The sequence below is a fragment of the Oncorhynchus keta genome, chromosome 5 (assembly GCF_023373465.1).
Source record: "Oncorhynchus keta strain PuntledgeMale-10-30-2019 chromosome 5, Oket_V2, whole genome shotgun sequence".
Classification (NCBI taxonomy): domain Eukaryota; kingdom Metazoa; phylum Chordata; class Actinopteri; order Salmoniformes; family Salmonidae; genus Oncorhynchus; species Oncorhynchus keta.
The window spans coordinates 24,123,791-24,148,596 of NC_068425.1; the positions used below are offsets into that span (position 1 = coordinate 24,123,791).

Consider the following 24,806-nt stretch of genomic DNA (forward strand, 5'->3'; position numbering starts at 1 on the left):
CATGGCCCAGCTAGGCTCTGTTTAAAGACACATGTATGGATAACAGGATGGAGTCAAACAGAGAATGCCATGGCACAGCTAGGCTCTGTTTAAAGACACATGTATGGATAACAGGATGGAGTCAAACAGAGAATGCCATGGCACAGCTAGGCTCTGTTTAAAGACACATGTATGGATAACAGGATGGAGTCAAACAGAGAATGCCATGGCACAGCTAGGCTCTGTTTAAAGACACATGTATGGATAACAGGATGGAGTCAAACAGAGAATGCCATGGCACAGCTAGGCTCTGTTTAAAGACACATGTATGGATAACAGGATGGAGTCAAACAGAGAATGCCATGGCACAGCTAGGCTCTGTTTAAAGACACATGTATGGATAACAGGATGGAGTCAAACAGAGAATGCCATGGCACAGCTAGGCTCTGTTTAAACACACATGTATGGATAACAGGATGGAGTCAAACAGAGAATGCCATGGCACAGCTAGGCTCTGTTTAAAGACACATGTATGCATCCTTTAACCAGACCCTGCTCCCTCAAACCCCCTGAAAACATCTCCATTAAAACAAGCAAGAGAACAGAACAGGAGAGACCAAAAAGACAGAATGGAAGGCCAGAAACAGGTTTAAAAATATAGACTTCAGTTTATTGCACAATCGTTGCTGGAGACTGAGGAGTGGGAGGGCCTGTCTGTATAATGCAAGACACTACAGATGGACACGTAGAGAAACTAGACACAGGGAGATACAAGATGGCCATAAATTAACAGAAGTGTTGGTGAGAAGAACACAGGCGGGTCGATGAGGCACAGTAGGATGCAACTTGCACCCAGACATGGAGCAGGACAGACAAAACACATTAAAACACAGATTTCACACATGAAGTATGAGATCTTAAAACAGCTCATATATTCAAACATACAGGGTTCATAATATACATTCATAACTGGTTTGTGCAACCCTGAACATGCAGGGTTTGGTCACTCCTAGCATGTTAACACTGTTGAGTAGTAAGTATGTCAGTCAGTCACATTGCCTGTGTAAAAGCAACCTGTCTAATTCTGGTATTTGTTTTCCACCAATGGTCTTTTGACTAATCACATCAGGTCTTTTCACATCAGATCTTTTTCAGAGTTGATTGGTCAAAAGATCAATTAGTGAAAATATCAGAACTGGGCTTCCTCTGCCAGACACAGAACGGTTGGCGGTGAGCCTTTATACGATACAATATGATGCCTGCAATAGACTGCAACGTTACAGAGTTATGTCCACCAGATGGGGCCAAATAAACAGCCAGTCAATTCATTTACAAAAGACCGAGAGACTGAAGACAAGGACAAACAGAGAAACAGACAGACCCTCAAGAAAGCTCCCTTCATCAAGAGGAAAAGGACATTTCATTATCAGTACAGACAGTATCATAATTAGTACCAACCCTCCACAGAGTAACAATAATAATAAGTATCATCGTCGTATAACAATAGTGGACAGTTAATCCTTTATAAATAGTCAGAAACAGGCTAGCTGGCACCTGTGTACAAAAAAAAAACATGACATTTTGTTAGTGTTTCATATATCATGTCATCATTATCATCATAGAATAGCAGAATATACAGACTAAAACAATGACCATTGGCTGGCCTGGTTCCATCTCTGAAAAATGGTACTGTTGGTGGGCCTGGTTCCATCTCTGAAAAATGGTACTGTTGGTGGGCCTGGTTCCATCTCTGAAAAATGGTTTTCAGTTCTATCTCCCACCACTCTTCCCTCCCCTCTTCCCGTTTCCACAGTCTTACTCTTTTCTCAACCGCTCTTTAAATACATTTCACCTTGTTTTATCAGATCCCACCCCAAGAATCCCTAAATAATCCCTACTTCTACTACTACTGCTGACTCTTGCCTTCCCTCGGACCCTTACCCAGTTCCGGAGTCCCTCACGGTGGCCTCTGTGGTGTGTGGCTCTAAAAGCCATGTTTCAGAGAGGAACCCCCTGGCCTCAACGTAACAGCTATAGGACCCTGAGAAGTGGAAAACCCAGGGTGGTGGAGTCCCTTTGAGTAGAGAACTGACCCTTTTTGTTTTTCTGACAGTTGAGAAACACCACTTGAACACACATCCACTTTCAGACAGTGTAAATGTATTTGTATCTGATAATGCATAGATATCCAGTTGTAATCAGAGGTATTCATACATGCCCCCCCTCCTGTATCTTCCCCATCTTTTATTTTTATGAGGTTATATTTAATCGAGCAAAAGCATTCTTAAACCCTGGGTCTCTCAAAAACCCACACGGTTACCCATCTCTACAACAGAACTGAAAATAATCCGTTTTATCTGGGTTCACATATTTGAGTAAATAGGTTGGATGTGGTTGATATTAAATACACAGTAGTACCACCCCTCAGGTCCCTTTTCCCTCAGACACAGAGCATTGTCTGAGGTGACATACAGATTGAATTCCAGGTTCCTACTTCTGCTTTCTTTCCTTTAATTACATGTATAAAAAAGTATCAGCGTTATATACTGTTTGCACTGTATGTATATATAATCTACATACATACATGTATTTACATGGACTTTAAATAAGTTTCATTACTGGTATTCACTTTGATCCAAAGCCCTTTTGAAAATAAATAAACAGTGCAGTTTATTTGATATAGTTGTATTGCCTCTGTTCTAGTCCCTCATATTCCTGTATTAGTATATACTGTATGTAGTATGTTCCTCTCTTAACACTCATGTTCCACTGCCCTGACAGCATGTAAAGCTCTTAGCTGGAGTGACTGACACATGACGTGTCATATGTTACAATGCACAAGCATTTGGCTAATACTAAGTTAAAGTCCTCGTATGAGACAATGACTTTCCGTTTGAGAGCTACTAACATGCATTAATAATCCGTTTCATTCAGTGCACTGTAATACAATTTCAGCTTATGACGATACAAGGGGCCATGGCTGTAATGTACTCACCATGACAGGGGTGGTTTCATAAGGGGGCTGAGAAACGGTTTAACACTAGTCAGGGTCGGGTTGCAGTCTGAGGCCTGTGTGGGAGAGGCTGGGACATTCTCCCTCACCCTTGACTCAATGTGAGCAAAGTATGTGCTACAACGGAGGCCCTCGACACATCATTTGGCAACTTGTGAGTGAAGTGGTTATTAGTGTGGGTATGTGTGAGTGTGTGCACTAGGTTACAAAAGTGCAATGTTACATAGAAACATGCAAACTTAACTAGTCCATGGGACGACTAGGTTATAGGTCCCTCAGAACAAAGCAGATTAATAAAACAAACCGCTTGGTCTCAACCTTCCACATACAGTCAATCGTTGAACAAAATCTATAAAACACAAAAGTAATCCAAAAAGTAAACATTGTACTGTTCCTCAGAGCATAAACTCAAATGCCAGTGCAGAAACTAGTGGCAACAATTTTGACTTTAAAACTGAGTAACCAGAAATAGTTTGCTCAGGGTTACTGGTTGTGAAAATGGTGAGAGGGTTAGGGGTTCATTCATGCTTGGTTGCAGTTGTCTAATGAAATACTATACGGCACAGGTCAGCTTGGTACTACAGTATAGTACCTCTCTAAGGGTAACAAAGTGCAAAGAGTCAAACTGGGCTATGTTATGTAGTAATAATGTCCAGCTTTGGCATAGAATGCAGTGCCTCATACCAAATCATTATCTGGCCTCAGACAGTTAAAAGCCTAGAAAGTAGCCTAGCTGTCGGCCATTTCCACCCTCCCAGGGGAACCTACTGGTTTCTAGTAGTCAAATAATAATAGTGCATTCTAATTTAAAAAACCCTCACCACAAACTCTCTCTCTAATACCGTAGCGTAATAAACATTTGGTATCTGTTTGGTGGCAGAACTTCCCTTTTCAGTCAACAAGATCCATCTTGCAGTCATGTAACTATTGTTCAGGTATTATAAAGAGAGACATCCAGTCTGTTTTAGGCATCTTCATTTAAGACGTTATGTGCCCTTTTCATTGACTACAGTGCCAAACATGATTACAATAATCAACAACAAAATATATTTTTTTAACTTTATAGTCATGAACTAATTCTAATAATCCGGATTCAAAACCAATTCAAATTCCTCAGTTAAATGTGAGGAATTGTCACTTTAAATATAGATATTGATGAATAAATAAAAAGCACTGTCTCACAAGATTAATTGGTTAACCGATAATAAAGAGTAGCTTCATGTAACTCAACAATAGCAATTGTAAATGTAAATAATCTGTCATGATTCCCTATTCAAAATGGTTGTATTTTCAATGGCACAAAGCATCCAAGTTCAGTCTAGCATTTAGGCTATGTGGACTGCACTAAAAGGGAGGTAAACTTCAAACAAAATGAGCACTCACAAGCCAAGGAATGAACCCTTTCACCCATACCCAGTTACCCTTCACCCAGTTACCCATACCCTTCACCCAGTTACCCATACCCTTCACCCATACCTGACCACAGAGAGACAGACAAAGCCAGAGAGAAGGGAGAAAGACAAACAAACATGGAAGAAATAATGAGAGGGAGAATATCCTCTCTAATACACAGTAACTCAAGTAGTTCCATAGGACTCTGTGACGGGTCTGGGAGTGCTTTGTGCATTATTAGCATGTATGCATGCTACGCTGTGAGTGTGTGCGGTGTGTGTGTTTGTTCTAACGTTTATATGCTATGTGCTGCATAGGTTGCAATAGAATGATATCTGAAAAATACTTCAGAAAGAATGAATGCATCATTGAAGGTCCACTTTGACAAAAGACATAGGTTGAAATGGTAATTAACACATAAGGATAAGTCAACAGCAAATCAACTATTGCTCAAGTGTAACTTCACTTGCATATCATGATTTTTTTGGTAGACATTTCTATGTGTATTTATGACATCAAATCCTTAATCTCCTTTGTGTGTAATCTTCACAGCTCCTCTGCTGTGTGTGTGTGTGTGTGTGTGTGTGTGTGTGTGTGTGTGTGTGTGTGTGTGTGTGTGTGTGTGTGTGTGTGTGTGTGTGTGTGTGTGTGTGTGTGTGTGTGTGTGTGTGTGTGTGTGTGTGTGTGTGTGTGTTGACCAGTGAGCCAATATTCCCTAATATAAATAGCAACGCATGTATAATGGCAAGGTGGACACAGATACAGTATGAACATTCTTGCACATGTGTCAAAGCCTGCATCAATCCCTATTATGTAAATCACCTTATCTGGCCTTCCATGCACGTCTTCATGAACACCTCCCATCTTCCCTTCCCAAGTATTACTTTTGAAACAGTCCCCCCCCCCAGAGGTCCTAAACCCTGTTCCCCACTGGTCCCCCTCCAGGCAGGGTGGGGCTCAGTCTGAGGGACAGTGGTGGCTGTTGATCCAGAGCAGGTCGTCCAGCACACCCCAGTGCAGGTAGAGGATGGAGCCCACCACCAGCACGTGCATGATCTGGTGGCTGTTGCACCAGTAGTCAAAGAGGCCCGGGCGGAAGCGCTCTGGGATGCGCGAGATGTTGATGATCCCGCCCAGTACAGCCAGCGCGTCCATGGTGAGGAAGTGTTGCAGCGAGGTGGGGCTGCCGCCGCCCACACCCACCCAGCGCAGCAGGAAGAACGAGAAGCGGAACAGGGCCTGCCAGGCAAAGGAGCGCAGGCGCCGCACGCTACTCCGCGCCGTGATGGCCGAGTAGATAGCGTAGCTGGACAGCAGGATGTAGACGAGCAGAGCCACTGTGCGGGTGAATGGGTAGCACAGCAGGGTGCTGTAGACGATGGGCAGCGCTCCTGAGGCAAACACAACACACAAAGTCAGAGGCAGTTAGTCATTGAACTACACCACAAGAAATATTCCCATCCCAGAGAATCATGCACACAAAGCTGCCATCAAGGCAAAGGGTGGCTACTTTGAAGAATCTCAAATAGAAAATATATTTTGATTAGTTTAACACTTTTTTTGGTTACTACATGATTCCATATGTGTTATTTCATAGTTTTGATGTCTTCACTATTATTCTACAATGTAGTAAATAGTAAAAAGAAAAGAAAAGCCCTGGAATGAGTAGGTGTGTCCTAACTTTTGACTGGTACTGTATTATATAGATGACTTTCCTGTCAAAATAAAGGTTTAATAATAATAATAATAATACTTTATTTGGCACTGAATAGGTACTTACTATAGTCATTATTTATGAGATGGGAAAATGATTTTATTTTTGTTAGGTTATGCATGTGCTCTTTATGACAAAGTGTGAAATCAAACTTTTTCCCCCCTACCAAGTTACACATCTTGAAAGGCACCAAATTGCTGGAACGACCCACTGGTTATTGGATACTCAAGATGATTTGCATATATGTAAATAAAAAATGGATAGAAGGAGAGAGGGAGATAAAAAGGTAGAGAGAATGAAAGAAAGAATGAGAGAGAGCTTTTAGTTGCTACCCAGAAGCCCCTCTGCTTACCCAGCGTGTTGATCATACAGATGCCACACATGTCGAGGGTGAGAAGAGTGTGGTAGACAGGCTCTCCTCCCTCGTGGTTCATGAAGAGGTGGTAGAGCACAGAGCCCAGCTGGGGGGACAGGCAGGCCAGGAAGTGGACCACACCCAGCCATGTCACACTGATCTGGGACCAGGGGAAGTTGAGCGGGATGAGGAACAGGAAGCAGAGCAGAGGGATACCTGTCAGGAAGGGGTGAAGGGGATAAACAGGGTTCGGTCAAATAGGCCTAAATCTTGCTGACAACTAGCACCAGGTTTACCAATACAAAACGCTTGCAGTTTGCACTACTGTACTGGATAGTTTATTTTCACCTGTTAATCTATTCCAATGAAATGACAGAAAATGTCAAATGTGTTATGAATTTCCAATCACATTAGCAATACGGCATAGCGCTACTGCATAGACACCTTTTTCCACCTTCCACAAGCTCTTGTTTAGCTTCAGCAACAATTACTGCTGCACTACAGGGCAATACCACGGTAACAGAATTACACAGAGACTGTATGGCAAGCAAAAAACAACTATGTACAATGACTACTTTGACCAACTTACACACCAGGGTTCTCCCCGGGATATTTTAACAAGGAGGTTCTGCAGAGTACAGCCAAGATTTATGAACACCTGTAACTGCAATTTCCTGCAATCTAGAGCAAACAATGGCCTTATATGATAACAAATGAAGTAATAAAACATGTTTGTTTAAATGGTTTGGTCCTACAGACAGTGAGTCATATGGCAGGCAAACAGGCATCCAGTTACTGTTAGATTGAACGCTAGGATGACATGTGACTTTGAGCGTGGTACGATTGTCCAGTATCTCAGAAATGGCCGGCCTCCTGGGATTTTTACGCATGACAGTGTCTAGGGTTTACTGAGAACGGTGCGACCAACAAAAAGCATTCAGCCAGCGTAGCCCTGTGGGCGAAAACAGCCTGTTGATGAGAGAGGTCAAAAGGAGAATGGCAAGAATCATGCAAGCTAACAACAGGCAGGCCACAAACAGGCAAATAACGGCATCTCGGAACGCACAACTCGTCGGTCCTTGTCACGGATGGGCTATTGCAGCAGACGACCACACCGGGTTCCACTCCTATCAGCTAAAAACAAGAAGAGGAGGTTCCAATGGGAACGTGATCACCAACACTGGACAACTGAGGAATGGAAAATTTTTTCCTGGTCCGACTAATCACGGTTGCTGTTATGTCATGCTGATGGCAGTGTCAGGACTTGGCCTAAGCTGCATGAGTCCATGGCTCCATCCTTCCTGCTGTCAACGGTACAGACTGGTGGCGGTGGTGTAATGGTGTGGGGAATGTTTTCCTGGCACATGTTAAGTCCCTTGCTACCAATTGAGCCATGTTTGAACACCAACCACACCTTGTAGAATCCATGCCCTGAAGAATTCAGGCTGTTCTGGAAGCAAGAGGGGGGTCTGACCCGGTACTAGATGGGTGTACCTAATAAACTGGCCACTGAGTGTAAGTGCCTTTAGAAAGTATCCATACCCCTTCACTTATTCCACATTTTGTTGTTACAGAGGGAATTCTAAATGGATTAAATAGATGTATTTTCTCACCCATCTGCACACAATACCCTATAACGACAAAGTAAAAACATATTTTTTCAAGATTTTTGCAAATGTATTTAAAATTAAATACAGAAATATCTCATTTACATAAGTATTCACACTCTTTTGCTTTGACACTCCAAATTGAGTTCAGGTTCATCCAATTTCCTTGGATCATCCTTCAGATGTCACTACAACCTCCTTGAAGTTCACCTGTTGTCAATTACATTTTTGGGGCATTTTGAAAGGAACACACCTGTCTATATATGTCAGAGCTGCAACTATCCCATGAAGTCCAAGAAACTAGTACATCTCCAAGATTGTGATGAGGCATATATCTGGGGAGGGTATAAAACAACTTGTAGAGTGTTCAAAGTTTCCAAGAGCACAGTGGTTTCCATCATTGGGAAATAAAAAAAATATGGAACTATCCAGACTATGCCTAGAGTTGGCCTTTTGACCAAATGGAGCAACCGGGCAAGAAGGACCTTGGTCAGGGAGGTGACCAAGAACCCAATGAACACTGACAGAACTACAGAGTTCCTTGGCTGAGATGGGAAAACCTGCCAGAAGGACAACAGTCTCTACAGCCTTTTAAGGGAAAGTGTTCAGACAGATGCCACTTCTGAGAAAAAGCCACGACAGCATGCCTGGAGTTAGCAAAAATGCAGGTGAAAGACTGATAGCATCAGGCGAAATATTCTGTCGTCTGATGAGACAAATTGTACTATTTGGCCTGAATGCAAAGCGCTATGTCTGGAGAAAACCAGGCACAGAACATCAACCGTCTAACACCATCCCTACTGTGCAGCATGGTGCTGGCAGCATGATACTATAGACATGCTTTTCAATTGCAGGGATTGGGAGACTGATAGAGGGAACAATGAATGGAGTCAAATACAGGCAAATTCTTGATGAGAACCTGCATCAGAGTGCAAACGACCTTAGACTGGGGAGAAGATTTACATTCCAACAGGACAATGACCTCAAACATACAGCCAAAGCAAGGCTGGAATCCTTTCCAGCGTTGGAATGCTGTTCACCACCACTGCCCATCTAACTTCACAGAACTTGAGAAAAAACCCAAATTCAGATCCGCAGAGCTGATACAGACATACCCCAGACGACTCAAAACTGTAATCACCACCAAAGGTGCTTCTGCAAAGTATTGACTCATGGGTGTGAATACTTATTTAAATGAGATATTTCTGCATTTAATTTTCAATACATTTGCAAAAAAAAACATTAAAACGTGTTTTCACTTTGTCATTATGGGGTATTGTGTGTAGATGGATGAGAGACTTTTTTTAAAAATCCATTTTGAACTCAGGGTGTAACAACAAAAAAAGAGGTATGTCCGGGGGTGTGAATACTTTCTGAAGGCACTGGGGTTTTTTTCTCTTACGTTCTTTGGGAGATCCCTGCACAGTAAATACAATTAAAACATTTACTGGAAAACAGTGCAGATGCAAAGATCACAGTTCTTTCCTGTGAAAAATCACAGCGTAATTCCGTTACCATGGAATTACCCTTAAACTACAGAGATGTGTTGTAGGTTGCTTCACTTAGGCTATTGGGATGTGCTTGGAGGGCAAAATCAGGTCCTTGAAATTTGATACACACATATCACTCTCCTCCACATCCTGCCTTCTTCCCGTCTTTCGCTCACTCTGCTTTTCCGAATGTAAAATCATTTGTCCTGGCCAGGTGATACAGCCAATGCAATCCAACACCAGAGGAGGCTGGTGGGAGTAGCTATAGGAGGACAGGCTCATTGTATTGGCTGGAATGGTATAAATGAAATGGAGTCAAACATGTGATTTCCATGTTTGATAATGTTCCATTTATTCCATTCCAGCCATTACAATAAGCCCGTCCTCCTATAGCTCCTCCCACCAGCCTCCTGTCTAACATCTATTTTGAGTTTGATCTCTTCTGCACCCCTCCCTCCATACCCTCCCTCAGCATGACTGAACAGTACAACTGGACAGGCTCTCTAAGGCTGCATTTACACAGGCAACCCAATTCTGGGGGTTTTCCATTAATTGGTCTTTTGACCAATCACATCAGATATTTTTCAGAGCTGATCTGATTGGCCAAAAAAACAATTAGTGTAAAAAATATAATTGGATTGCCTGTGTAAACACAGCCTAAGCGGTCCAAAGTATGATTGCTACTCTTTAGACAGGAGTTGCGTGTTTCTATCCAAAAGTATTCCAGCTGTTGAACCTATTGTGCAAATGTAGCATGTGGACAATCATATTTGGTTTTCAGGTGCCATATATTACCAAAAATGGGACCTGTTTGACTTCACCAACTTGAAATATATAAATATATACCATTTAGCAGACGCTTTTACCCAATGAGACCCAATGAGTCATACATCCGTATTTATGTAGCCTATTTTCTAAATGCTATTATGCTGTAAGAATATTGCAATAACCTTTTTCTCTGAATGACAAACATTTTTCTCTGAATGACAAACGTTTTTCTCTGAACATCCTTTTTCTTTGAATTACTTTCTCTGAATGACAAATTGCATAGTAAGGGAGAGGCTAAGCTGCCTGCCAATCAATCAATCATTCCTGGTCTTAATAAAGGATTCCTCTTCCTTTCAGGAATAAATTCCCCCCTGCCCTGGTGATCACTAATCCTGTCTGGTTCAATGACTGTTGGCAGGTGTGCTGTAAGTAAAATGGAAGGAGTTGGCTGACACTAAAACTCAACACTCCATTGGTACACAAGCATCCTTTATACCGTAGCAAGTTCACTTCACTTGAGGTCATCAAGAATCCTATGCTAGAGACCATGGTTTCATATGCAGTCTTGGTCACTTCAATCTGAAAATTAAGATGATTTTTAGAGACACAGAGAGCCTTCTCCTTCTCTACCCAACACATATACTGAAATTATAAGAGTATGTGGGCAAATTCATTGTGAAGATCTCAAACTTGTTACCATACTTTCTGACATAATTACCACATTATTACCAGTTTATTCTGTGCTGTAATGTACTACCAAGTGCAACCAAAACTTTACATAAAGCTTATTATATTAGTCATCAGCTGGTGTTGAGATTTGTCTTTGGCAACTTACTGTGATTCAACTAACTACAATAGCAAGCTGCTTGCCAGTTAGCTAGCCAGCTAACACTTCCCATGGCTGCTGTCACTGGTCATAGTACGGAGCGACTTCCGTGCCAACAGAAACTGTATTTGAATTCAACATTTGTATTTCATGATTGAAAACTGGATTGAATTAATAGTTTTAATTTCAATTTAATTAAATAGATTTTCAAATTCAGTTCTCTAAATTCAGATTCAAAACCAGAGGCAACATCCTGGTACTTTGTCAGCAAGGAATGGTAGAAGTTAACAGATTGAATCAAACGTTCTACAGGTTGAACAGGGTTCCGGCGGTTTCTGAAGCCAATGTGGCATGTTTAATTTATTTTCTTCCGATTAATTTGGCTCTAATATGTGTACCATTTTGGCTATAAACTATTATGACCCCATTCCTGAATGGGACTCTCTAAGACTCTCTTGAATATTGTCGTTCCTTCTGTTCCCCTCTATGATGCACACAGGACACGCAATAGAGTGTGACAAAAATAAATGCAATTTGGCCCCCATAAGAATATAGTTGAATTGCCCTGTCATAGCCCTTCTGAGGATAGCTTTTCCACTCCCTATTTAATCTTGCTCTTGTGACCTACTGGGTTCAAACCGGGTCTCCAGCATGTCATAGACTGTGTTAGCCCACTTAGCTAAATCGCATATGTCGAATATGTCTAACACATCTTCAAATCTCAGGCAAGGTTCTCATCACATAAACATGGTCACAGAAACCACATCCATGTTCCAAGTTTTAGCTTTCAGCAAAGGGGTCATAATAGCTTGTAGCCCAAAGAGTTCAAACGCTAGAGCCAAATTCATTGGAAGAAGATAAATTCAACATGACACATTGGCTTTAGAAAATTCCTGAAACCTGTTTAACACAGAGCGCATGGTTCTCCCCAATGTAAGTGCGATGCTGCGCCACCTTGTAGACTGGTTGCACCACTATGTAAAAAACATCTTTTTTTGTTCGCATTTAATAGAGTATTTTTTTGCTCTAGATTGGAGGAAATGGCACTTACACGTCTTAAAAATAAAAAAATCTCTGAGTCCAAAGGGGGTCACTGCCCTGCTCCAGGCCTCCCCTCAGCCGTACTCTGCTGCACCACCTTGTTAAAATATCCTGGAGTGAACCCTGGAGCGTGTGATTCTATCTGTTATTTTGTTTTTACCATTCCTTGCTAGCAAAGTATCAGGATGATGTCTCTAGTTTTGAATCTGAATTTAAAGAACTGAATTTGAAAAGTGAATCTGAATGCATCTGAGAAGTTGAATATATGAAACTTTGCTAAACTTGAAATTATATTTTGTAAACTTAATACACAGACAATGAAAGCAATATATACCATATTTAAACTGAATATATAAATATTGTATTTGAATATTTAATGCAATTTAAATGTAATTTTAAAACGGAATGAAATATTAATTCAATTCAGTTTCAAATCATGAAATACAAGTGCAATTCGTGAATTCAATAACTCAATTTGTGCATTACAAATCGAAAAATATAGAATTCAAATTCAATATCTTAATACAAAAATATTGAATTAAAATCGTTCCTGTTTACACTGAAATCGCTCCATAGCGAAGCCTGCACTGCTCTGTTGCTAGCTAGCAAACCCACTCATTTACTTCTAGAGACATTTAGCTAGCCAGCCAGAAAGTTATCTTCATCTCAAAATATTTAAACTCACCATGTGTGTATATGTTTCCCAGTTCGTTGTGCATGTAAAAAAGGCTTCTTATACAGTCTTGGACAGAAGATATTGGTCGGTATCCAGTCAGGACGTATTTGTTGAATTGAAGATGAGGAGGTGAATTCGCCCAGTCTAATAGTCTGGGTCCATTTAAAAATGCCATAGCAACCAAAATAGTTACAACGACGCCGCCAAAAAAGTAAAATAATGACTGTACACCTATATACACATATAATAGAATTATTGCGAATAAAAATTTATTAGACACCATTGATAAAATCTGAGGGGGTTAGCTAGCTATAATGTGCTGCTAGCTATATAGCTAGCTAGCTCCCATTGCTGCAGTACTGTAGCGAGCTAGCGACAGAAAATATGTTCTTTCTTTTCAGCACCACTACCCGGTGACAGCGTTTTTATCCCGCTGTTTGCTTTTAAAAACCGATACTTGTGTCAACCACAGGGGTTGACAAGGACGAGGCCAACCACATACATGGTGTAAGCCCGTGGTATACATTACATATTACATTTGATTGCCGACATACCACCCAACATCTGTCGGAGGTTAGCTAACACAATATAATTCATGGTAGCTGCTAGCTAGTTACTCAATGTGTCGCTAGCTAGCGTACAACATTCCACGGCACATAGCATTAGCCACAGTTAGTTTATCTACACCGGTTCACAAGTCCAGTGGCTTCAGTTTAGCGACTTCCATCCGTCACCTTGATACCACTGACTACAGAGGAATGGGTTTAGCGGTCAGATTTCCAATACAGTACTAACGTTAGCAGGTCATAACGTAAAATCAGCTACACGCTCGAGCACAATCACCTCTATTGTCTTTACAAAAATATCCATATTCTGGTTACAGCTAACTAACGGTAGCTAGTTTGTCACCGACCAACAACTGCAGATGTAGTGCGATGGAACGCGTTAGCGTGCTACTGCTGTGATTTGCACTGGGAGATTTCAAACAAATATGTATAAGGAAGATGTTAAACCGACACCAAAAAATATAGATTTTCGTGTCCAAATATTCTCTCGTATTGTTACCCCCATTTCCCATAAAGATTCCGTCCAAACTCTTGTTAAATGTTCACCGGCGTCGAGTCCCTCGCATCGGATGATTGATGCCCTGTACCGGTGACGCTCTAATCCAATGTTGGTATAGAGCGGTACTGAAGAGAATTATTGCGGAGACTGACACTGGGGTTTTATGAGAAAACAGCACAAGGGAGACAGGGATACATACCTCACCAGTCACTGTCTGGTATTATTTTGGAATAATGTTTAATAATGGCTGCACCAATAATTGGGTGATCCTCTCTAGAAATTAGGAAACATGAAGAAGAAACAGTTATTTGTACTTTTAATCTTACATCTTCTTCTATGTATGTTTCTAATTACTTTCACGTAGTTAACAAATATAGACCTACAACAGCAAAGTTTAGTTTAAAATACACAAAAATGCACATTGGATAAGAAGGTGAAAGGTTGACTGTAGTGCCAGCCAGGGTGGCGGAAGCCATGTCAATCAACCAGCCCTTGCAGCTTGCGCTCTATGTTCACTCTTCATTAGCCAATAGGAAAGCCTATAACATGAACACGCCATTACTAAACCAATTGGAGGGCAGAATTGTATTCATGGGTGTGTTCATATATTATATTATTATATGGGTGCGTTTCTATCTGATATGACTCTGTAGTTGTGAGAGGGCAAAGCATAGAGAAAATATATTGTCCCTATATTGTTCGAGGTATGCTTAATAATTTTAATTGACTGTATAGATTGTGATTCAATTACAAAAACAATTGTTTACCAAAAAGTAATAACTTAGGTATTAGGAGCATATGAATGTTTCTCTAAATATGAATCTAAAATGTTGTTTCCACACTCTCTCTTTCTCTCTCTCTCTCAATTCAATTCAAGGGTATTTATTGGCATGGGAAACATATGTTTACATTGCCAAAACAAGTGAAATGGATAAAACAAAAGTGAAATAAGCAATATAAAGTTAACAGTAAATATTACACTCACAAGTTCCAAAAGAATAAAGACATTTCAAATGTGATATTATGTGTGTTGTAACGATGTGAAATAGTTCAAGTACAAAAGGGGAAATAAATAAATATGGGTTGTATTTACAATAGTGTTCTTCACTGGTTGCCCTTTTCTTGTGGCAACAGGTCACAAATCTTGCTGCTGTGACACACTGTGGTATTTCATCCAATAGATATGAGAGTTTATCCAAATTGGATTTGTTTTCAAATTCTTTGTGGGTCTGTGTAATCTGAGGGAAATATGTGTCTCTAATATGGTCATACATTTGGCAGGAGGTTAGGAAGTGCAGCTTAGTTTCCACCTTTTCTTGAGAGCCAGGTCTGCTTACGGAAACCTTTCTCAATAGGAAGGCTATGCTCACTGAGTCTGTACATAGTCAAAGCTTTCCTTAAATTTGGGTCAGTCACAGTGGTCAGTTATTCTGTCACGGGTGTCGTTGGAAGTAGACCAAAGTGCAGCATGGTGAGCGTACATTTTCCTTTTATTTTAAAATGTTGCCAACAAAACAACAAACGAAACAAACAACCGTGAAGCTTACAGGGCTAAGTGCCACAAACAAAGTTAACTACCCACACTGAAGGAGGGTGAAAGGGCTACCTAAGTATGATTCCCAATCAGAGACAACAATAGACAGCTGTCCCTGATTGAGAACCCTACCCGGCCAAAACATAGAAATAAAGAAACATAGAATGCCCACCCAAATTACACCCCAACCAAACCGAAATAGAAACATAAAAAGGCTCTCAGGTCAAGGTGGGACATATTCTGCCACTGTGTACTCTCTGTTTAGGGCCAAATAGCGTTCTTGTTTGCTCTGTTTTTTTGTTAATTCTTTCCAATGTGTCAAGTAATTATCTTTTTGTTTTCTCATGATTTGGTTGGGTCTAATTGTATTGCTGTCCTGGGGCTCTGTGGGGTCTGTTTGTGTTTGTGAACAGAGACCCAGAACCAGCTTGCTTAGGGGACTCTTCTCCAGGTTCATCTCTCTGTAGGCGATGGCTTTGTTATAAAAGGTTTGGGAATCACTTCCTTTTCGGTGGTTGTAGAATTTAACGTATCTTTTCTGGATTTTGGTAATTACTGGGTATCGGCCTAATTCTACTCTGCATGCATTATTTAGTGTTTTACGTTGTACACAAAGGATATTTTTGCACTCTCTCTCTTTCTTTTTCTCCCTCCCGCTCTTTCACTCCCTCTCTCTCTCTAGATGAGTGTCATTTCATATCTAAACTTGAATAACATTATGAGTCTCCCAGTCGGCCAGTCTCAACATTTCAATAGTTGTCCTACGAGGTGACCCTATGGGTGGTACATGCCATAAATATCAGTCTCTTTGTATGAGAGACTTGATGCCATTGTATCTATTTTGATAGTTCTGATTGACACATCAAAATTAAGCTTGAAGCACATTTGGAAATGATCAGCCGGCAGAATGCTGTGGTAGCCATGCTGGTTAAGTGTGCCTTCAATTCTAAATAAATCACTGACAGTGTCACCAGCAAAGCACCCCTACACCATTACACCTCCTCCTCCATGCCTCACGGTGGGAATAAAAAATGTGGAGACCATCCGTTCACCTACCTACCACAGCAGTTGGAACCACAACTCACAAACCTGGACTAAAGGACAGATTTCCACTGGTCTAATGTCCATTACCTGTGTTTCTTGGTCCAAACAAGTCTCTTCTTATTATCGGTGTCCTTTAGCAGTGATTTCTTTGCAGCAATTCAACCATGAAGGCCTTATTCAAGCAGTCTCCTTTGAAGCATTTATTTGGGCTGCAATTTCTGAGGCTGGTAACTCTAATTAACTTATCCTCTATAGCAGAGATAACTCTGGGTCTTCCTTTACTGTGTTGGTCCTCATGAGAGCCAGTTTCATCATTAGCTTGATGGTTTTGCAACTGCACTTGAAGAAACGCTCAAATTCTTGATATTTTCCGTGTTGACTGACCTTCATGTCTTAAAGTAATGATGGACTGTCGTTTCTCTTTGTTTATTTGAGCTGTTCTTGCCATACTATGGATTTGGTCTTTTACAAAATAAGGCTATCTTCTGTATACCACCCCTACCTTGTCACAACACAACTGATTGGCTCAAATGCCTTAAGAAGGAAAGAAATTCCACAAATTAACTTTTAACAAGACACACCTGTTAATTGAAATGCATTCCAGGTGACTACCTCATGAAGCTGGTTGAGAGAATACCAAGAGTGTGCAAAGCTGTCATCAAGGCAAAGGGTGGCTGGCTACTTTGAAGAATCTTAAATATAAAATATATTTAGATTTGTTTAACACTTTTTTGGTTACTACATGATTCCATATATGTTATTTCATAGTTTTGATGTCTTCACTATTATTCTACAATGTAGAAAATAGTACAAATTAAGAAAAACCCTTAAATGAGTAGGTGTGTCCAAACTTTTGACTGGTACTGTATGCTTGAAGGGTGCTTTCTTTCTTTCTTTTTCGGACCTGAGCCCTAGGACCATGCCTCTGGACTACCTGGCCTGATGACTCCTTGCTGTCTCCAGTCAAACTGGTCGTGCTGCTGCTCCAGTTTCAACTGTTCTGCCTGCGACTATGGAACACTGACCTGTTCACTGGAAGTGCTACCTTGTCCTAGACTTGCTGTTTTCAACTCTCTAGAGACAGCAGGAGTGGTAGAGATATTCTGAATGATCGGCTATGAAAAGCGAACTGACATTTACCCCTGTGGTGCTGACCTGTTGCACCCTCTACAACCACTGTGATTATTATTATTTGACTCTGCTGGTCATCTATGAACATTTGAACATCTTGGCCATGTTCTGTTATAATCTCCACCCGGCACAGCCAGAAGGGACTGGCCATCCCCCCCATAGTCTGGTTCCTCTCTAGGTTTCTTCCTAGGTTCCGGCCTTTCTTGGGAGTTTTTCCTAGCCACCGTGCTTCTACACCTGCATTGCTTGCTGTTTGGGGTTTTAGGCTGGGTTTCTGTACAGCACTTTGTGACTGTTGAAAGAAGGGCTTTATAAATCAATTTGATTGATTGATTGCTGTCTTGTTTTCTGTCTTGTTGTGTCTTATGTGTTTGTTGTTATTAGTGTAATGGTGTAATGTCATATTGAAAATGTAAAAAACTTTATTGACAAAATAAAAACCATTCTTCCTTGAGTTATCTATGGCCAACTCATATTGCTCTCTCATATCGTAACAAACTGATTATATTTGGTCATTTCAGAACATACATGTAGCTTGTTATATTGAATGAGAAGGTAAATTCCAGCCTATATCACATTACCCTAGACCTAGTAGGCTATCATTATCTTCTCAACAGTTTCATTTCATCAACCCACACCACCACTTCAGAGAAATGACAAAGTAAATGGTCTGTCAGATGAAGGCATTTAACTGAAAGACCACTGTCGTATTTTTCCACTGAGCAGCACACCAGACCACCACCCCAACCCCTCTTCCGCTCAATTCTCGCTCTCTGAAACCACAGAATGTTCTATTCTGTGGCAGACACTCTTTTGTGTCGTCTATACTAAGACCAACATCCCCTCAACCTTCCATTTGCTCGTCCCGTTTGAGTACGAACACACCTTTTCCTATATCAAAAAGGAACTTAATTACGGTACATTATTACCCCAGCCTCTCACTCTCACATCCATCACATAGTGGACAGACTGGTCAAAGGTGAGTTTTAATGCTGTATATTTAGTTTTGCTTTGCACCAATTTTATAGAAAGGAAGCATACACAAGTAGTTATGTGAATATGGACAAAAACATAATTTTTGAGTACATATATTCTAATAATTGGATTTGACTTTGATAGTAGGCTGCGGTAACACATTTACTACCACATTAGATAACAAAAGTAAGAGAAATTGAACAAAATATGAACCAAAAAAACGGTACAGTCAATAAGAGAGTGGCCTTCGAAATGGATAAATAACTAACAAGTGGGATGAAATCAAACAAGATTGAATTTATGCAAGTGTTATGCTTATAACCTATTATGTATTTCCTAGTTGAGGGTCAAGATTAATTTCCATTGAGGATTCAATTCAGGGAATGAATATGATGACGGAACTAGAATTCAACAATAACCATTATGTAAATTGGGAATATTTTTGTAGAAGTTCCATGTAGACCAGCACCAAGTTTTCATATGTTTGTGTAAAATATGGTAAACATTGTTAGCTTATGATCTAGCCTATAGGTTACATTTGCATGCTGACTTGCAATAAGTTATGTATGTTATATCTTGGTTATCAATAATTGTTTACTTCATTATAATAATGACCCTCTAAATAACGTTGATTTTTTTCAGCATGAAACAGTGACTTGTAGCTGTCCGTCGCAAACATCTTCTCACCTCATCCAGGATGTCCTTATTGATAGTGGGCCTCTGGGCAGGGCTTATGTTGTCCATTCCTCGTCCCAGTTGCCAATCATGCACCATCGGCTCAGCCAATGAGTGCAAAGAGGCAGAATTTGCTCCTGGAACCAACCTAGCAGGGGAAGGCTTTGACATCACCAAAATGAAACGCAAAGGAGCCTTTGTCATTGACATGAACGTGTGGAAACGCAAAGACAAGACCTGCACCCTCTGTAAGAATCCCTATCTGGAAGGGAAACAACAGAGGCTTCCTTTGGCAGTGGTGGATTGGAGACCAAACCACCAGTGTAGTATGAAAGTGTCCAGTAAACTCCATCGCTCCAGTGAGTCTCTCGTCAGCTCCAGTGGCTCTTCTGTGGAGAATAACTGGCAGGTCAATCTAGAGTTAGAGAAGGGGTCAAAAAGTGGGAAGATTATGCTTGCTGGTACCAACTCCAAATTGGCTGAGTACTCCATGGAGAAAACCAAGACTGACAAGTTCAGTTTCACAAGCCACAGTGTGTCCTGCGGGTATTACAGGTAAACATCAGGTGGCCCACACAGCATGAGCTCATTTTACCCATGTGTCTCTGTGAAACCTCATCTCAGTTTCCTTTGGGGATTGTAAATACAAGTGTGTTTTTGGATGTTTATGTCTGGTATATTTCTGTGATCATTTCATTTTATGAGTGTTTGTCTGTATCCATACAATATTAACCCCCCTCTCTCTTTTCTCTCCAAAAATAGCTATCGAGTATCTGGCCAGCCCAAGTTACACCGAGAATTCAAGACAGCAGTGAAGAATCTCCCCAAAATATATCAACAAGAAAACAAACAACGTTATTACAAGCTTATTGATAACTTTGGTACGCATTACATTACCAAGGTAAGGGAGAGAGATGGTCAACATCAATGTGGTAAATCATCAAGGCAATAGGCACACAAACTAAATAGCAAAATTAGGGATGTTTGCCCCTAGATGTGCAGTTTACTGGCATCTCTTTGGGAACATTCATTACTTTCTACCTCTCATCCTGTGTGTAGGTGAGCCTGGGTGGAACGGTGCAGTCTGTGACCAGTATCATGCAGTGCCAGGCCAGCCTGCAGGGTCTCAGTGCGGAGGAGGTGAAGATGTGTCTGGATGTGGAGGCGTCTGCCAGTGTGGGTGACAGCAACAGCTTGAAGACTGAGTTCAAGCACTGTCAGGAGGATAAGTCTAAGACAGAGAGCAAGGCCAGCTTCTCCAGTGTCTTCAATGATAGGTGAGGAATTATAGTCTGCTGCTTTTTCACATATAGATTCTCCCTCACACAATTTCTTTATTTCTGTCTCTTTCTCTCTTCACACTTCCCTAATCAATACATACTCTCCCTTGCTGAAATGTGTACTGCCCCTCACAAAAACCTTTTCCCCCTCTGACACCCTACAGGTTCACAGAGGTGAAAGGTGGCCACACCACAGAACCAGAGCTCCTCTTCTCTGCTGAAAAAGATCCCCCCTCCTACAAGGCATGGCTGGACTCCCTACCACACTATCCGGACATCGTCTCCTATTCGCTGGAATCTCTCCATGAGTTGCTGCCCACCACCAACCCAGCTCGGAAGCACCTGCGCAAGGCCATCAGCGACTACATCCTGGAGAAGGCCTTGTGGAAGAACTGTTCTGAACCCTGTCAAACTGGCATCAAAAGTGACCACAGAGACTCCTGCGTCTGCAACTGCCACAACATCCCTGGGGTGAGCGCCGACTGCTGCCCCACCCGCAAGGGCCTGGCGCGGGTGGTCATCACTGTTCAGAGAGGGGCCAACCTGTGGGGAGACCACACCACTGCCACTGACGGCTACGTGAAGGTGGCTTTCGCAGGCCAGATAATCGGACGCACTAAAGTTATCTACAACAACAACAACCCCAGCTGGGCAATGAGCTATGACCTGGGAACCGTGGATCTGTCAACCAGTAAGAAGCTGAGATTTGAGGTGTGGGACGAGGACGACAAGTGGAACGACGACTTGTTAGGAGAATGTGAGAAGGAGCTGACGGCCGGGGTGAAGGAGGATCTCTGCAACCTCCAGCATGGCCAAATATTCTACAAGTGGGAGGCGGTGTGTGCCCCCAGTCTAGGTGGCTCCGCCTGTATGGACTATGTGCCCTCCCCTATGAATCCCCACCTGGAGAAGGTTTATGTGTCTCGCCACTCCCGTCTCATTCCAAAGGACATGCTGGTGAGTATGGGAGTGTTGGTGGACGGACCCAATCTCCATGGCAACAAGAGCGTCAGTCCAGGGAACAGAGAGTGTGGTCGACTTTAGAGGTATGCATGGTGAACCATGTCAAAACCCCAGATCATTTTCAGGTAGATTTCTCCAACCTAAAATAATAAAATAAATGTTTTGGTAAAATGTGTTTTGTTTTCTATACTGTATCTTTGAACTCCCGAATGGCACAGCGGTCTTAGGCACTGCATCTCTGTGCAAGAAGCATCACTACAGTCCCTGGTTCAAATCCAGGCTGTATCACATCTGGCCATTATTGGGAGTCCCATAGGGTGGTGCACAATTGGCCCAGCATTGTCTGGGTTTGACCGGGGTAGGCCGTCATTGTAAATAAGAATTTGTTCTTAACTGACTTGCCTAGTTAAATAAAGGTTACATTTAAACAAAATAAAACTATTTGAGTATTAGTTGCTTGTTTTGTACTTGTTTGTGTTTATTTACAAGGTAGCTTGCATTCAGTTTCAAATTGTTGAATGATTGGGTTACTTTATGCATAATAAAATGCTTATAGCACACACAGGGAGACCTCGTTTATGTCTCAAATGCAAAGTTCTCTGAAGTTAACAATCAGGCAATATGTACATGTTGATGCAAGATGAGCACGTGCAAAGCTGTCATTTATTTTTCTGTCAGGTGTTGTATTGTTACGTTATGTTGCATTTGGTTTTGTTTACTGTATGTGAGATATCAGTTGTTTGAAGGCACAGTTGCATTACTTGAGAGAGGAAGGGCTATGGTTTCCTGTGCACGGATAAAGTTTAGGGGACGCCATGCAAAAGACGAATGAAACGAACTGCCGTGTTGAGATAACGACAAAACTATTTCCATTGTGGAACATGATAAAGGTCTTTGGGGATACATTGTCAGTAATAGCAATACAGTAACATAAGAAGTACTATGTCATGAACAAACACCACTGGCATACTGAGGTATTAAGGAATAGTTTTTCATACACATTACATCTTCTGTATGTACTGTCCATCACAATATCCCAGAGAATATCCCCCTTTATAATGACCTCAGAAGAACTCAGGTGTCAGGTTTTGGGAACAGGTCTTTAAATTTGATTTTATTTGGTATTGATTTAAACTCATAGAGCTTCAGTCTTAAAACTCAACCCCCACATCACATGTACAGTACATTTGCCATACTTTTGCCAAGGTTAAAAGAATGAGGAGACTGACAGACATTATACGGTTGCTTTCTGCCCTTTAGTGTGAAATGGATATGAACACAAACACACTGGCAACACAATCTCCAAAACCAGTAGAGGAAGAGAGGGGACAGACACACAACAACACAAAAGACAAGGACCATGAACAAAAAACCAGACAAATACAGAACAAAAATGGAATAGTTAAATGTAACAACAGACCAAACAACAAACATCACCATGAACACATGACGGAACGGAACAAATATTCACTTCAAGAAGGCCTCAGCTGATTGACTTAACCTGGACAGAGAAAGAGAGAGAGAGATAAGAAATGTTGTTAAGTGAAGCAGTTGGTTAAAGAGGACAATAAAACAAGGTAGACCATGAAGCTCTGATCTAAATGACTAGTAAGGTGACTTCATGTGCTCAGTCACAGAGACAAGCATAAATGAGTAACAAACACTCATCCCACCCACCTTTGTACCCTCCATTTCCAAAGAATCCAGTCAGTCCACCACCACCATATTTGCTTTCCTTCCCTCCTGCTCCTGAAGGAGACACACAGTCAGAGGTTTAGGTTTTGTTAGTTCAGCAGACAACAAAACAACCAAACAACAAAACAAACAAAAATGCAACGGTGTTAATGGACATCCCTGGTTAGATGTAGGAACCAGTGGAGGCTGGTGAGGGGAGGATGGTTTACAGTAATGGCTGGAATGGAGTCAATGAAATGGAATGCAACACATTTAATTCCATTCCATCCACTCCATTCCAACCAATAATCTCCCTCTCTATACTATAATTACTATAATGATCTACTCCATTCCAGCCATCACTATGGGCCGTTCTCCCCTTACCAGCCTCCACTGATAGTAACTAATATGGTTATTCTGACAGAAGAGAGCAGGACTTTCAGTCAGGGAATGTGACTATATAACTTACCGTTACTGTAGGGGGCACTCTGACCTGCACCCAGCTGTCCTTGACCATAGCCTAAGCAGTGACAAGATGAGTCGTAACAATATTTACCACAAACAGGACACACAGAGACACAAGGGACATTTACAAGACACGCACAACAGACTAACACTGAAAAATGTGTGCTCTTCCTCACCCACATGCATTCACACCTTAAGCAGTTACCACACACATAATTTCCTGAGGCAAGCAGTGTAGGGGTTGTGGTTGTGAGTGTGAGTTTAATCACCTGCTGGCTGTGCTCCAAAGCCCCCTCCGTTTCCTGAAACGACAAGAGACAAGTACCCACATGTAAATAGGAGGAACAACGACAAACACATTCAGACATACTACAGAAAACACACAACATCATATGTAGCACATGAGCAGACGGACGTGCGGACACACAAACGCATACGTATAGCGACAGACGACACATATAGGACAAACGGACATGTACACAAAGACATGTACCATTTTTGCAAGGTGGTTTCCCACCACCAGTCGCAGGTCCATAAGGCTGTGCACCCTGTTGTGCACCCTGTGGCAATCCACCGTTGCCTTTAGAGAAATAGTCAGAGACAGCAGAAGCAAGACAGGTTTAGAGAGAAATTACCACACAAACAAGCACATTGTACACACACAATCTCTGTCTCTTTCTCTTTCTCTCACACAACACACACACACACACACACACACACACACACACACACACACACACACACACACACACACACACACACACACACACACACACACACACACACACACACACTACCAGTCTCACCATATTTGCCAGAGGATTTGCCTCCATCACCACCAAGGCCCAGTTGCTGAGCACCATAAGGGAAGCTTCCATCACCTGCTGGGAGAGTTTATTACAACAAGTGTATTTAATTGTGTCTAATACTGTTACAACAAGACCTCACATAAACATTCACAACCACACACACAAACATTTTTTTTCTTCCTCACACATCCACACTTTATAAGCAGGGTCACAAGTCACAGCAAATAATTGTAATACAAGAGATTCCTTGGGTCACAATGCTCTTACCATCCAGTCCAGCAGTATTGACTGGGGCTCCATTGTAAGGAAGCTGACTGACTCCTCCCCCTG

The 24,806-nt window shown here is 41.6% G+C and overlaps 3 protein-coding genes across 3 annotated transcripts in view; 1 reads left to right on the forward strand and 2 right to left on the reverse strand.

The window, feature by feature from the left end:
• Positions 1–633: 633 nt before the first annotated feature.
• On the reverse strand, positions 634–14,011 carry LOC118372564 (progestin and adipoQ receptor family member 4). The gene is made up of 3 exons (XM_035758505.2): positions 12,871–14,011; positions 6,451–6,669; positions 634–5,775 (listed from the first exon to the last, which is right to left on the reverse strand). Exons 1-3 carry the CDS (start codon positions 13,142–13,144, stop codon positions 5,342–5,344), a joined length of 927 nt encoding a protein of 308 aa, XP_035614398.1. The 5' UTR covers positions 13,145–14,011; the 3' UTR covers positions 634–5,341.
• A 4,455-nt stretch (positions 14,012–18,466) lies between these two features.
• LOC118372557 (perforin-1-like) lies at positions 18,467–21,980 on the forward strand. The gene is made up of 5 exons (XM_035758497.2): positions 18,467–18,614; positions 19,253–19,840; positions 20,048–20,186; positions 20,345–20,562; positions 20,730–21,980. Exons 2-5 carry the CDS (start codon positions 19,308–19,310, stop codon positions 21,607–21,609), a joined length of 1,770 nt encoding a protein of 589 aa, XP_035614390.2. The 5' UTR covers positions 18,467–18,614; positions 19,253–19,307; the 3' UTR covers positions 21,610–21,980.
• Positions 21,981–22,614: 634 nt separating this feature from the next.
• LOC118372555 (titin-like) overlaps positions 22,615–24,806 on the reverse strand; it is a 28,922-nt gene continuing 26,730 nt past the window's right edge. The window contains exons 23-29 of the mRNA XM_052518320.1: positions 24,744–24,803; positions 24,474–24,551; positions 24,161–24,247; positions 23,937–23,969; positions 23,672–23,722; positions 23,206–23,277; positions 22,615–23,029 (exon numbers count right to left, since the gene is read on the reverse strand). Coding sequence (XP_052374280.1) covers positions 23,236–23,277; positions 23,672–23,722; positions 23,937–23,969; positions 24,161–24,247; positions 24,474–24,551; positions 24,744–24,803 — 351 coding nt within the window. The 3' untranslated portion in view covers positions 22,615–23,029; positions 23,206–23,235. The remainder of the gene's footprint in view (positions 23,030–23,205; positions 23,278–23,671; positions 23,723–23,936; positions 23,970–24,160; positions 24,248–24,473; positions 24,552–24,743; positions 24,804–24,806) is intronic.

Coding starts and splice junctions, on each gene's coding strand:
- LOC118372564 (XM_035758505.2), bottom strand. CDS start 13,144: ATGGTGTCTAATAAATTTTTATTCGCAATAATTCTATTATATGTGTAT. Junction 6,670..12,870: donor GGGAAACATATACACACATG/GTGAGTTTAAAT, acceptor CCTTCCTGACAG/GTATCCCTCTGCTCTGCTTC. Junction 5,776..6,450: donor CTGTATGATCAACACGCTGG/GTAAGCAGAGGG, acceptor TGTTTGCCTCAG/GAGCGCTGCCCATCGTCTAC.
- LOC118372557 (XM_035758497.2), top strand. CDS start 19,308: ATGTCCTTATTGATAGTGGGCCTCTGGGCAGGGCTTATGTTGTCCATT. Junction 19,841..20,047: donor GTGTCCTGCGGGTATTACAG/GTAAACATCAGG, acceptor CTCCAAAAATAG/CTATCGAGTATCTGGCCAGC. Junction 20,187..20,344: donor GTACGCATTACATTACCAAG/GTAAGGGAGAGA, acceptor TCCTGTGTGTAG/GTGAGCCTGGGTGGAACGGT.